Source organism: Rhincodon typus, chromosome 8, assembly GCF_021869965.1.
Source record: "Rhincodon typus isolate 14 chromosome 8, sRhiTyp1.1, whole genome shotgun sequence".
In the NCBI taxonomy this organism is placed as follows: domain Eukaryota; kingdom Metazoa; phylum Chordata; class Chondrichthyes; order Orectolobiformes; family Rhincodontidae; genus Rhincodon; species Rhincodon typus.
In genome coordinates this window covers 69,584,111-69,599,013 of record NC_063339.1, presented here as the reverse complement: position 1 = coordinate 69,599,013, position 14,903 = coordinate 69,584,111, and the positions used below count along the sequence as shown (strand labels likewise).

The window sequence follows — 14,903 nt, the reverse complement described above, 5'->3', positions numbered from 1 at the left end:
GTAAAATGAACAAAACCATTCCACTTTTACATGTGAAAAAGCTGTTTGACACAAAGTCAGGGCTATTTAAAAATGCGACTTTTACCATCCAGTTAGCAGTGACGTAACTTATCGTACAACCGTCCCAAAACAACAGTCTGGTTCAAAACTTGCCATGCAGCCAGACTATTGCATACTAAACATTACTATATTCTTTTCCATCTAAACTTAACAAAGATCTACATAGTGGTGTGAAGTACTCAAAACAATACACCAGTTAAAAAGAGAGCAAACAAGTTAGCTTAACTTTCAAACATAACTATTTCTGCTTAAAATAGTTCCTTTGGAAGCGATGCCAAGTCATGTTTTTAAACTGGAAAGCTGTTCATACGAATTTCCTCTCAGCAAGAAAGCTAAAAAACATATCTACTGTCAGAGAGGAAATTTTGTAAAAGAGGTGCGCCTACACTAAATCACCACATTGAAGGCTGGTGAGCAACACGGTAATCACATTATTTTGAAAAGTAAAAACAAAATCCATTTCATTGTTTCCTAGTTGGAAATCTCATTTGGGTGACCCTTTAATTGAGATTTAACTGGTTTGCCTTGATTTTGTAAACCTTTTAAAATACCTTTGAAGAAAGATTCAATTATTTTTATTTTTCAATCCTAATAATCTTTGATGTTCCTTACCCATGACAAGATCTCTGGCAGAAGTCAAAAGTGAAGGGCTGGTAAAAGCCACTCCATACATCTTAAATCTTGCTGCTGATGTATGTTTACTCCCGTAATTCAACAGCCAGATCAGGCCACAGCACATGCAAAAGTAGACAGGCCTACTGTAGGCTATAATGCGATTATGCCCCTAGGAGAAAATAAAAATTCACAATATCATTTCACTTCACATACACACAATACTACTATACTGATCAGAGATCATCTCCAGCTGCAAAAATCAAAATCAACAAGGTCTTTGCTTTACTACCTGGCTGAATCATATTCTGCAAAACCCAAGATTGCTTGACTAGAAACCCAATTCCAGCCTCTAAATATTTAGTCTTATGAATGCATGGGTTACCCCAGTACTAAGCAATGCAATTACTGAGGTATTGCTCTGTACAGTGCCAAACTAAACAATATAAGAATGGTTTCACAATGCTGCTTTTCAAAGGTAGCTTGGGAGCTGGCTTCTGAGCGAAAGTGCAACTTTTATGCAGCAAAAAGTGTGGCACCTTGACACCAAAGTGACAGCATGACTTCAGCATAAGCTTGTCTAAAACGCTTGTTAACCTAAACATAAACTTCCAATAGTTATGAGAAATTCTGCATGTTGGTGAGAGGAACGAAGTATTTGAGGAGGCACATAAAAGTTAATTAATTAACATCAAGCAACCAATCGCAGTGCACAAAGATAATTTCATGGAGATTCAATTATATGACCATGCAAATGTTACAACATTACTAAAGGGACCGACAGATGGGATATCACATGCATAATTCAGGGTTCATATGTTTAAAACAAGCTTGATATTTAACTATATCAGTAAGCTAAAGGTTATTATCGAGTGTTTCATAAGCTATCATTTGCCAACTAATTAACATATTTGTTGTGTGGACATCTACTTTCCTAGCAACAGAATGAATGTGGCACCAAGTTAAGTGGATCTACAAGCATTTAACAATCTTGATGTCATACAGGATAAGCATTCAATCACATATTTTTACAGACAGCAAACCAGGAACTTAAATGCATTGAATTTTTCATTTTTAATTAAAATTTTGTAGGGAACAAAATAAATGGTTGGAAGATATACATGGGATTAGAGTAGAAGCTAAACTATTTCAAACCATTTCTCCAAACAATAATTATTGTGACTCCAGCATGATGGAGAAATTTGACACGTCATGGTTTAAAATTATTTTTTCAGGAAGAATGAGACTGTTTAGCAGTAATTATGAAATTAGTATACTGCAAAAACACAAATAATTCAACAAGGTGCAATATTTACAAAGAATTGTACATTGGAACTAACAGTATAAACAGGCATGTTTGTCAGTGCACTGATTTCAACCTGACTGCGTTCTAGGCAGACTTCATCTGTACATCTTGCAAAGAATGACAGTAATGAGTGACAGCAGCTTCTGGTTCCATATTTAATTGTACACTGTGGGCTTCAGAAGTTGAAGCTTGCTGTCAATTCAGGGAAGTAATGACCGCAAGCACTGAATGTTTCACCATCATTACAACCGCAAAAATCCAGGTCAGTATAATACAAGGTACCTATCATGACACTTTCCCACTAAACAATGGTTTTTCAAACAGAAAACTGTTTAAACTTACATGTCTTGGAGAGGAGGAATCAGGCTGTACACTCTATTAAAATAAGATGCAGTAATTGTAATTCATTCATTAATTAATATTTTGTCATATGATGTGTAATAACATTGACTACAAACAATCCATACCTTCAGAAGGGAATACTGGCAGCTGGCAATAACAAGGCAAAACTGGAAGACCCAAATGTCTTTAAAGAACCCATCTATTAACAAAACAGATCCAAGGAAGGCAACAAGAATTGCCAAAACAATAGCCAAAACATTCTCCATAATTTCTCGATTCCTAGGAGTAAATCAGAAATACGATATTATTCCTGTATAAGAGAGCAGACAATTCAAAATTGGGCATACAAAATATAATGAATCCATTTAATTTCCCAATTTTGCACAGACCTGCTTGGAACTTTAACAGAAAGGGGTGATACTCAGCCAAATACCATTCCACCTTAAGATTTATTTTTGGTCTACTGGTTTATAGTTATTTGAATTTACCAAGTACAATCTTCACTCTGCCATTTTTACCTTTGGAGCAGGGTCTGCTCCAGGTTTCCAATGTTTACTCATTCAGTTGTTTTGATGCAAAATCTCAGCAAAAGTCACTGAAGTCAAAATATGTAGGCAGGTACAACTGCTTTGACACGGTGACAAGTGACAGTTCCAATAACATGCGAATGTGACTTAAATCAAATATGCTTGAATAATAATGACAGCTATCCAATGTTACCTTTCTAAATTTGGGTTTGGAAGAAAGCAAGTATCTTCCCCTCAGGTAACACTGTCAAAAGCTCAGAAGATTAGTCAGCTCACGCTTGCAGCTGGGAAACAAGTGGGCACCTCTAAGAAGCTGAGAAATGACAGAAATAATTTCAAACTGGGAGAGACGAACTAGCTAAAAAAAAAAAATTACTCTTCTACTTCTTTGGTGGCATTAATTCAAGGAATGTGAATCTCATAGTCAATGGCACACTGTCTTAGTTGTCTAATCTAAACAATTTCAATAGCACAGGGAAAGTGCTTTTTTAAAAAAGGTCTATCTGGATCTGCTTTTGAAACCACTGCTCTGCAGAACCAATCAGCCTGAAATACACAGGAGTTAGAGGTCAAGCCTGACACTAGGAATGTAGCACTGAAGGCTGTTTAAAATGAGACCTGGCTTGTAGCAAGCCACAGTGTAAATGAGACTTAAACACCAATGTACGTGCTGATATTCAAGTGATAATGGTCAAGAATGAAGCAGACATTTTTTCCACCATCATCAGCAGCAAAACCTTTGACCTATAACTAGAGTCATACAGCATGGAAACAGACCCTTCGGTCCAACAGTACACACTGACCGTGTTCTCAAACTAAACTAGTCCTACCTGCCTGCGATGGTCCCACATCCCTCCAAACCTTTCCTATTCATGCACTTATCCAAATGCCTTTTAAATGTTGTAGCTGCACCTGCATCCACTACTTTCTCTGGCAGTTTATTTCACACACAAACCACTCTCTGCTTAAAAAAGTTGCCCCTCATGTTTTCTTAGCTTAAAAATATGCCCCTTAGTTTTGAACTTGCCCACCCAAGGCAAAGACCCCTGTCATTCACCTGATTTATGCCCCTCATGATTCTACAAACCTTAACAAGGTCACCCCTCAACCTCCTATGCTCCAGTGAAGTCTTTTTAAAAAATATTTCAAAACCTTCATTCCTGATAAAATTCTAGTAAATATTTTCTGAACCCTCTCCAGTTTAATGATCTCGTTCCCATAATAGAGCAACCAGAACTGCACACAGTACTCCAGAAGAGGCCTCACCAACGTCCTGTACAACGTCAACATGATATCCCACATCCTATATTCAAAAGTCTGAGCATTGAAAGCAAGCACGCTAAATGCCTTTTTAACCACCCTGTCAACCTATGAGGCAAATTTCAAAGAATTCTGCATCTGAACCCTTAAGTCTTTCTATTCTACAACACTACCCAGGGCCCTACCATTAATTGTATAGGCCCTAACCGTGTTTGCATTATCAAAAGCAATTCTTCACATTTATCCAAATTAAACTTCATCTGCCACTCCTTAGGCTACTGACCCAATTGATCAAGATCTCTTTTTAATCTTAGATAATCTTTTTCACTGTCCACTATATCACTAATTTTGGTGTTATCTGCAAACTTACTAACCACGCCTCCTATATTCTCATCCAAATCATTAAGCATAATGACCAACAGAAGTGGATCCAGTAACAATCCCTGTGGAACACCACTGGTCACAGGCCTTCCACCCAAAAAAACAATCCTCCACCACCACCACCCTCTGTCTCCTAACACAAAGCCAGTTTTGTATCCAATTGGCAAACTCACCCCGAATCCCATGTGATCTAACTTTACTAATTAATCTACCACGCGGAATCTTGTCAAAGGCTTTATTAAACTCCAAGTAAACAACATCTACCGCTCTGCACTCAATCTTATTCGTTATTTCATTAAAAAACTCAATCAAGTTTGTGAGACATGATTTTCCTCGCACAAAACCATTTATCCTTAAATCAACCCTTGCCTCTCCAAATGCATGTAAATCGAATTGTGTTTTGCATTTGTGAATAGAAACATAGAAAACTGGAGCAGAAGTAGGCCATTTGGCCCTTTCAGCCTGCTCTGCCGTTCAACATGATCATGACTGACATGTTTGTACAAATCCATTAGAAGAATTTCTTTCTTACATCATGTTATATCCATTCCATCATAAAATGCTCAAGAACTAAATAATTCCTTTATAAATGGCTATTTGACAATTTACTTTATACGCTCAGATTTCAGTACAAGCTTTATCAATGTAAGGCAAAATACATTCCACTAAGTACACAAACTATGCATGTATTAAGTATAAAATGCACAAAATCATTTAGCTCAATTTACATGAAATCTAACTATAGTGACATTGATAAATCATTGCTATTTCCATTACAGCAAAATTAGCTGAAGGGATTATTTTCTACATTTCCTTGAAACTGTACCCAATATGTAGAAAGCATAAATGTCAAGCATGAAATAATTTCAGTTTGTGATGCAATAAACTATGTTACATTATTCATATCAATTTTGCAGATTCATTCATTCTGACTTGCATAACAAAGTACTGTTGCTCGATTAAAGCATGTAAAAATATAAAATCATGATTGTCACAATCAACTAATCAATGAATAGGCACCAAGGGCCTATGATGAGAAAATTTATGAACATAATAACTAGATTTCACCGAATATGTATTTTCCATAGTTCACGTCCTGTTGTCTTCAGTTCTCTAATTTTAGACTTTCATGGGGGCTCAACAAAATCCTGCATTGTATGTACAGATTGCATTTTGGAATAGGAGCTGAAGTTATTAGGTGCTGTGCACACCAGACAGTTCTAGATTTCATTCCCTCTATTTGCTAATATTCGGTGGAATGCACAATGATTTTTGTTTTTATTAGTTCACAGGATGAAGCATTGCTGCCTAGACTAGGCCCATCCCAGACGGCTGTTCAGAGTCAACCACATTGTTATGGGATTGGAGTCACATGTGGGCCAGACCAGGTAAGGATGACAATTTCCTTCAGTAAAGGACATTTGGTGAAGCAGATGGGGATTTTTTTTCCCCCTGACAATTGACAATGGATTCATGGTCATCAGACTCTTTATTCCAGATTTTTACTGAACTCAAATTCCACCATCTGGCATGTAGGAATTGATATCAGATTCCCAGAACATTAAGTGATTTCTATATTAACAATCCAGTGACAATATCACCAGGCTATCGCCTCCTCTCCGATCTTAGTGACCCTGGTCTTAGGACACTAAAAAGTTAAACAGAGCTCCCATTCTTCATCACTTTGTAACTATACATTGTAAAAACCACGCACCTATGTAGAGATACAGGATGAGAACAATATTTGAGAATTATATGCTTTCCATGACTGAATATCATGTTGCCTTTCACTCTCTTAAGTGTGCACGTAAAGAATGCCAATTGAGACACAGGCAACTAGAGGTGTGCTGACAACCATGGAACTGAACACCAAAGGAAGAGGAAGTAAATTCAGAAAAGTGGAGATGAGAGGAAAAAAAAACCAAGGCTTTATTTCATGGCAAAAATTTTCAATTCAGCTACCATAATATAGTGGAGTACAATGTGAATTCATGTATCTGTCAGCTTAAGCAGTTATCATCTCTTACCTATCAAACAATGCCAATAGGGTTAGGCGGTTGAAGTTCACTCCTATCCATATTTTGGGAAGGATCCAGAACCTGTAGTAATGCTTGATTTTCTGGGCCTGCTCTTGTGGCTGAATGTGATCTTGTAGATCTGGGCTAAGATCAGTGTCCTGCTGTTCCAGGAGATCAGGATCAATTGTCAGCAACCTGTTCAGTCGAATCTGTGGAAGAGACAACTGTAACTGGGTTAGGTCAAAGCTGTACTTAAAATGTATGTGTACAAAATTGCACTAGGTCTTTGATTTGAACAAAATCAAATTAATTGTTAGCATTATTCTTTTGAGTCAAACAAGCTGGCACATTCCAGCATGTGAATTTATAAGTTTAAAATAAAATGAGGACCTTTCCAAAGCAAACTGGACGCTCATCACCAGGAAGATTTGCAAGAACAGAGTTTCATTGAAAACCGAAGTTTGAATATTTCCAACATTATTCTTTGCATTTCTATTTCCTTGAAAATAACAATTTTTTGTCTTAAAAAACAAAAGAACCACGAATGCTGGAGATCAGCAGCAAAACAGAAATTGCTGGAAAAGCTCAGCCGGTCTAACAGCACCAATGGAGAGAAATCAGTGTTAATGTCTCGAGTCTAGTGACCGTTTCTCAGACCCTTTTGAGCCAGACTTGCCGAGCTTTTTCCAGCAGTTTTTGCTTCTGCTTTTTTTTTATCTGCCAGCCTCTATCATGTAGTGTTTCAGCTGTCCTGTAAGAGTATTTGGAACATAATGTGGAATTATATTAGTTCCAGTAGTGGAATAACCTAACTAGGCTGCATTATTTGCTTGTCTACAACAGTCAGAGACTTTAATTAGGCCTACAGCAAAATAAATTTGTTTTAACAGTTTTAATGTTCCAGAGGCTTTTATTATCTCCATATAATGGCTTTTCTGTGCAAATGTAAAGTGAAAATCAGAATGCCATACACATTGGAGATCTCTTAGGCATGCCATTGTTATTTCATAGATAAAGTCCTACCTGGATGAGCAAAGATTACTCAGTATTCTAATATATTCTCATCCTGCAATTCAGATAAAAATATCTCCCTTGACCAATTAATTAGAAAAGCCACAAAATCTAAAACAGGATCTTAAGGGATTTACTCAAAACCTTTAGTATGTATTTCTCCGCCCTCTGCCACACACACACACTAAATAGATTGAAATATTTCCTGCTCTTGTTGTAAATCTCTCACTACACATTGCCACCGGTGTTGAAAACTGCCAAGTTTTCATTTACAGCACAAACAGCATTATACCAAATACTTACTAGATCGTGTGGATAAAATCTAACTGAGGTAGAACTTGATAGATGGGAATCTGTGTCCCTGTAAAGAACAGAAGTAAAATTGCATTCATTTATGAGAAGGTTAAATCTTATTTGTTTTGCAAACGCATGAGTCTGTATGATAAATCAACAATCTAGTTGATTTTCAGTTTTTATTTTGTTTTAATCTTAGCTAACACTATAAATAGCTTGAATGTCTCAAGACAGTATAAGAGGTAGATTTTAATCTTCAGAAAATGTTGACATTTTACAGTTGAAATGCTACATAGCCTACAAGATGTAAATAACAGGCTAACCTTGAGCTGAGGGACTATTAAAAACATTGCTAGTACACTGTCTAATATTGTCTTTCTGATAAATACAGTCAGTCAGTCAGTCACCACTTCTATCTACATTCTATGTGGGTTGAAAGATACAATCAAATGCAGGTGAGGAAGTGGTTTAGATCTGCTTCCCATCTCAATTGTGGTTGGCCATGCAGACATACCTTCAATTGTGACAACCTGATGTGATGATGAACTGCTATCTTTCTGTTAGATCTCACTTTAAAGGAAACATTAGCAACCATCTGTCCTGCTGACGAGCTCAGTTTCATAAATACACCAACAATGTAATTACAGGAGTCTGGAGTCCGTCCTTTAAATTAGGAGCAAATTATCAAAACAGTACCAAATGATTTAAAAAGGACTGGAAAGTTTCCAAATTCAATCGCACGTCTGTGCTGAGCTAGTGTTCTCAACCAGCATGCACTGCAATTGCCTTGAATCTTCCTGGAATAGGGAGCAAAAATTGTCTGGAGTTTCTGGTCCTGAACGTTATCTAATTAATCTTCTGCAAAATGCATAGGTGATGTTGAGTATGAGGAAAAACTGGACTTATGATTCCATGTATATTACACAAATTAAGAAACTTGCAATCGCTCACTCTCTACAGTTTTGAAGCGTGGCCTCCTGTGTAGTGTATTAAGCACACACAGACAAAATTAACACTGTATCCCCAAACACAATAAAAGAAATGCCAAAAACATTAAATGGAAATAAGGAGCTAGAAGAGAGCCAACAGGTACAGATCAGTCACTGTTGAATACATAGCAGATCAGGCATGAGGGCCTGATTGGTCAATGTTATTTCTATGATTAAATTTTCAAGACTGAGACTGATGGACTTTTGTTTGCTAAGACGTAACAATAGAATATCAGAAAAGGCAGGTAAATGCGGTTAAGTCACAAATCAACCATAAACTTAATACAATGATGAAACAGGATTGAGGACCTCAATAGTTTACTGTCACTGTCTGTGCACAGATTTTGAAATTATTATACACATCGTGGCTATGCCAGCCAAAAGAAGAGAATTATCTAGCTTAATCCCATTTTTTAACTCTTGGTTTGCAGTACTGCAGACTACAGGACTGCAAATCCATATTCAAGTACTTTAAATACGTAACAGGTTTCTGCTATTACAACTCTTGTAAATTCTAGAGCCCTAGCGTAAAAACAAAAATTCCCTGGGCCTTCTGTCAATAATTCTGTCAATAAGTCTATACTTTTTGGTAATAGAATTCTCTAAAAGAAATATCTCTACCCCCTTCATAACTTTATACCAATTAAATTCAATTATATTTTCCATCAACTTCCTCTGTTTCAAAGAAAACAAATCTAATCTATTCAAACTAGTTACAGTTTTCCAAAACTACAATGTTGTCATAAAACTCCTCTGTCATCTCCCTCTCATGTCAACACATCTTCCATGTTAGGGTCACCTGAACTGTATGCAATATTTCAGCTGAGGCCTAACTAATGTTTGACACAGTTCTAACATAATGACTTTGTTCGTATACTCATTGGGCAGAATTTTCCAGTGGGAATTTGCAAGTCAGTTGGGAAAGTATGGCAAGATCAGAAAAATAAGATTCATGGCATTGACATCTGCAAGCACATTGTGAACTTGCTAGCAAGCGGCAAGAGACCTCTTTGTATCTCATTAGTATCTATTTTGTGTGGGAGGAAGGAGGTGGGAGGAGGGAGGAGTGGGAGGGAGGGAGGGAGGAGTGGGAGGAGTGGGAGGGGAGGGTTTAGCTTAGTTGGCTAGATGGCTAGTTTGTGACAGAGAGACGCTAACAGCATGGTTTCAATTCCTATACTGGCTGAGGTTACTTTGAAGGACTCTCCCTAAGTAACCTTCTCCCTTGCTGGAGGCATAGTGCGCCTCAGGTTAAATCACACCAGTCATCTTTCTCTAATGAGACAGCACCTCTATAGTCTGTAAGACGATAATGATTTTACCTTTATTATCCAATCTACCATATCATTAATAGGATAGTTTCCTTTTCCCCATGCGCATGATAGAAACTAGATGATGATAATTCTTTACATGAGAGTCAGAGTGGGTACCTGGAGATGCCAGCTCATATCCTGCTCTTCCATGTCTGCATCCTGGACAGCAGTCCCCAACGTCTCAGTTTATGCTCCATGAACAGCAACCACATGCACTACATCCTCATGGAAAATCTCCAATCCAGCCAGAATACAGCTCTCCTCTTCAATGCTGCAGCCAGGACACTTTTCACACAGCAACAAGCACCCACCTCAATGATTGGAACAGGGTGTACCCTTAGGCCTCCTTGCTTGTTCTCTTAGCTCAGCTTTCACCTACTTGCATGCTTACATTTCTTTCCTTGCCTTTTTGGTGCATTGCCACCTCATTCAGAACTTTAAGGCTCACAGTACATCTACCTTGCCTTGCTGTTTAGCGCAGACATAAAAGCCAGGCAACTTTTCATGGTTGTCAGCAGTGATCAGACAAGGGGGTTAATATGTTGCAGTATAGCACTGTGCCACATCATGTCATACCTCCAGCAGCTGAAGTAGTAAACATATTGTATGATAATAAGCCAAATGGCCATGTCTCAAACTTTAAGGGGAGTAGTCCTCAACCAGGTCAACAGAGGCAGCCTTCAGAAAGGCAGTGTCCAGTCTTAGTCTAGAAACTTGGGCATGGTCAAGATCAGAGGTTGGGTAGCACTGCAGTTCAGGGAGTGGGCCATGGTCAGTCCTGCAGGTCCAACACAATCAGTAGTGGTTCACAGTAATGCATTCAGGGAGCTTCACAGAGATCAGCGAGGATCTGATCACCTTTCAATTGAAGCTGTCTGTCCAAGTCAGTCATGGGTGGACCAGGGTCAGTCCTAAGGTGACCTCAATGAAATTCAAGGGGAGTTATCGGTGGTCAGTGCTGTGGTGGAAAAGCTGGACAAGTTCACTATGGAATTGGAGGCCACATGCTGCGATGTTGAGGTGTTAATAGTTGTGAAGGGGATAACTTAATATATAGGGGTGGGAGACAACAGTGTATCAGAGGGTGTGAACATGTCGAAGCACAGTACTGATGAGGTCAACAGGGAGTGCAAGGAAGTAAGGCACATCGAGATTTGGTGGGGAGGGGAAACTCCTTGATTATCGGATTGATAACTGTATTTCAGTCCATTAAACACAACCTGAAATGTCTTCCATTCTCATGGGAGTCATAAGTACTTATTGGCAATGGAAAACAGCTGCCACAAAGGAAAGCATGCCCAAAGCTGCCTGAAACACTTAATCTACTTGTCTAATTCTCTTTGGAAGAACAGAACTGAACAAGAAATGAGGGCACAGTCAACCAGTGTCACAAACTAGCTTTCCAAAGTGGATTAACTGTTAAGCTACTGCTTATGGCAGCACTGGACATGCTTTCCTTTGTTGGATGAGACAGAGGACTGAGTTTTACAAAAAATTATGAAGTATCAATTTCAGGGAGCTTCACTGAGGGTTTCTCTCTGAGTTATCTCATGCAATTCACTGCAGCTCACCTCATTTTGTATGTACGGCTGCTTTTTTAAAAAAAAGTATCATTTATTTTGTACTTGCTATGATAAACTTAACAAATTTTGCAAAACTTGTGAAAATATATTTTTACTTGCAACTAATCAAGACTGGTAAACATTAGATCGGATCTTTCAAACCTACTCATTGTAATTGATGAAGATGTTTCACTTTAGGTTAAATGAACCCCAAAATCTTACAGTAGACTAAATACTGGCATGTAAGTACACGCAATATCATTGGTTCTTGCATTCCATATTTAAGAGTTGTATCTTCTCGAATAAAGAAAGTTTTGATAACAAGAACCTAGCCAAAATCACAAAGCATTAATTTAGTTAAGGGGTATACATAATATAATCAATGAGAGGGTTGGCAATAAAAACAGATTAGCTTGAAAATGACTACAGCTTATAAACAAGGTAAACCTGAAAGATAAAGCAATAACACAGCAGCATCATAAAATAATCAAAACCACATAGGAGCCTTAATCATAACTTTGAGTTGCACTGCCACAAATACAAACCTAACATCAGTACCTTGCTTTGCAGTTGCCTATCTCCTGCCAGCATGCTGTCAAATGGAAAAGCAATGATTTCCACAACAAAATTACAATGCTTAGCAAGTAGTGATATGTACAAAACAGAACACCACAACATGCACTATTATATGCAATTAACTTAATTGAGAGGTTCGGAGGATAGCAAGTATCAAAGTTAATATCAACAGATGTTACCAAGCGTTTCTCAGACTTACTGCCTGAAGTAGGCAACAATGATGCTTTTTTTGAAAAGTATAGAATAATTTGAAATGACATCACGGTGGCTTTCCAATCAGGGTAATTACTTCTCTTTCTCAGCCTAGTTACATACCAAATATTGTTTGATGTCCTTCTTGCAGCAGTTTCAAAGTTCACAAGTGACATGTCACAGCCCCCTGTTTCATATAATTTGCCTGAAATAAAAAGAAATGCTTAAAAAAAAACATATCTAGGATTAAAAACCTTTCAAGATATTCCTTTAAAAATGTCATTTGAATAATTATGATGAATACAGATTGGTTCACAAATGAACAGGAGGAGAAAAATAAGCTACTTCAATAAACTCTGGATCCAACTTCCAGTGTGTGATGTAGTTACTATCTGCATTGATACAGAACAACCACCTACTCCAGCAGGCAACCTTCATGGGAGCAACTTAAGCGGCAGCCCACAGAACTAAACAGTAACAACCTAACCTCCAATATTTATAAATAGCTGGCTCCATCTCTTAATAAAAATTCAATATTTCAAGGTCTTAAAAACAGGTGCAAGCTTTAGTCAAAAAAAATTAGATCACTTAAAAAAAAAAGCAATTTTGGCCAAACCAGCCCATTCATTCCTCAAAGGATTACAACCAAACACATTACCTAAGCAAAGTTTCAAATTAATTCCAACCACTTCCAACAATTCCCTTCGTTTCCTTCCCAACCATCCCTGTCCCCAAAAGGAACATCTAAATGCAATGGACACCAACCTTGTATATTACATTTGCACAGCCCATTTGTTGAAAATAACTATTAGCTGGCTGACTCTTATCAATAAATAATTGCTCAATTTAAACAGTTTCCAAAATACACGTGCTACCACCTGGAAAACTGGGAATAAATGTGCTTATCCTGAGCTGCATTAAACTGAAGTAACACAGTGAGACTTATTAAAAATAACAGCATATTTAATTGATAAAAGAGTCACTTTGCAAAATCATTGTACATTAATTAGATGGTTCCGTATTTCCAACAATTAATATTTGTACTTTCTACAAGGTGACTTTTATGAAGGTAGAGGCCATCAATTCCAAACTCTATTCTTCTATCATGCTGAAAAAGGTTTCAACTATTATCTTGTACCAAAATATTGCACTGACGTTAGGCAGAAAGTAACCATGAATACAAATATATTTAGAAAGTCTTGCTAATTACAACCCCAATCTTTCTTTTAGTAGAAACAGTCCATTTGTGTTTTTCTTGGCCATTATTTTCCTATGTGGTAATTAATTACTGTTCTTTTTCTTCTCAAGCTTGAACAAGCTTATTAGGAAAATAAGGGAGTAATCAGAAAACCAAAGTCCCAATTTGTTTGAGGTTCCCCAATCCAGAACCAGACCAGCTACAACTTACTTTATTAGTCAATTATATGTTAGCAATATGATCAGTTCTTCAGTTATCCTCCCTCTCATATTAATGAAAGTCGAGTATTGCTGGGAAAAGGGAAAGTTACCAAAGCTTTTTCTTCTTAGGCTTATCAGGTAAATTTGCAGGAATATCAACATTAACAGAAAACAATATCAATACTTCTGAGAGGACAATGCAGATTAGTTGCCAAGCAGACTCCAACTGGTAGAGGCACTACTGTAGAATATGTACAGTTTAATGATGATTGTCAGTTAACTGCCAAACTTTAGTTAAATCTTAAGCCAAGCAGGTTAACTCTGATTTGTCACTAGTCAAATGAAAATCTTTAAGAAAATATGCCTGTTTTTCCAGCAACTCTCAACTTCTGTGCCAATAAATAACCGTTTATTAGTGAAACATTGTTCTTTAATACTTTTGTGAATCACATATCACTCTTGGATATTTCCAAAACTTCTGACAGGTTCTGTGCACATCTGAACAAGTTACCCTCACACAATCCATCACGAAAGTGATGTTCAAGTATACCTGTTTTCCTCTCAGATTATTTTTGTGTTGCTTTGGGATATGCTATGTTAAATATACAAAAAGTTATAGTTGAAGCACAGTCTGACTCTCTCCACCAACTGAAAAATTGTTCTGTGCTTCCTATCAAATGCCTTCCCCACTGTAGCTACTTCTCCTATTTATCATCTGAGTATACAATGCTCTCGATATTTACTTTGCTTTTTCTAATATTTCTTGGTATGACATCTGAATCATTGTAGTTTGACTTACTTCATACACTTTAAAAGGTCAATAAAAATCATATTTATTCTATTTTTTCAAAGACATAGTTCTTTCACATTCCTTACATAATGCAACTAATACCTTTTCATTGCTGCACCTTTGACCATTTTCACGGAGCCTTGGAATTTTACATCATTCAAATCTTTGTGCTAGAAATTCGCTGATACACCTCAGTCAAAGATACTCCTCATACACAGAGATAGTAGGAACTGCGATGCTGGAGAATCTTAGATAACAAGGTGTACAGCTGG

General features: G+C 37.3%; 1 protein-coding gene across 1 annotated transcript in view; it reads right to left on the bottom strand.

The window, feature by feature from the left end:
• Window positions 1-14,903, bottom strand: part of pcnx1 (pecanex 1) — a 235,804-nt gene that overhangs the window by 91,290 nt on the left and 129,611 nt on the right. Inside the window, exons 5-10 of the mRNA XM_048600454.1 lie at window positions 12,567-12,648; window positions 7,821-7,878; window positions 6,516-6,715; window positions 2,446-2,599; window positions 2,321-2,353; window positions 673-844 (exon numbers count right to left, since the gene is read on the bottom strand). Of these exons, the coding sequence (XP_048456411.1) occupies window positions 673-844; window positions 2,321-2,353; window positions 2,446-2,599; window positions 6,516-6,715; window positions 7,821-7,878; window positions 12,567-12,648 (699 nt within the window). The remainder of the gene's footprint in view (window positions 1-672; window positions 845-2,320; window positions 2,354-2,445; window positions 2,600-6,515; window positions 6,716-7,820; window positions 7,879-12,566; window positions 12,649-14,903) is intronic.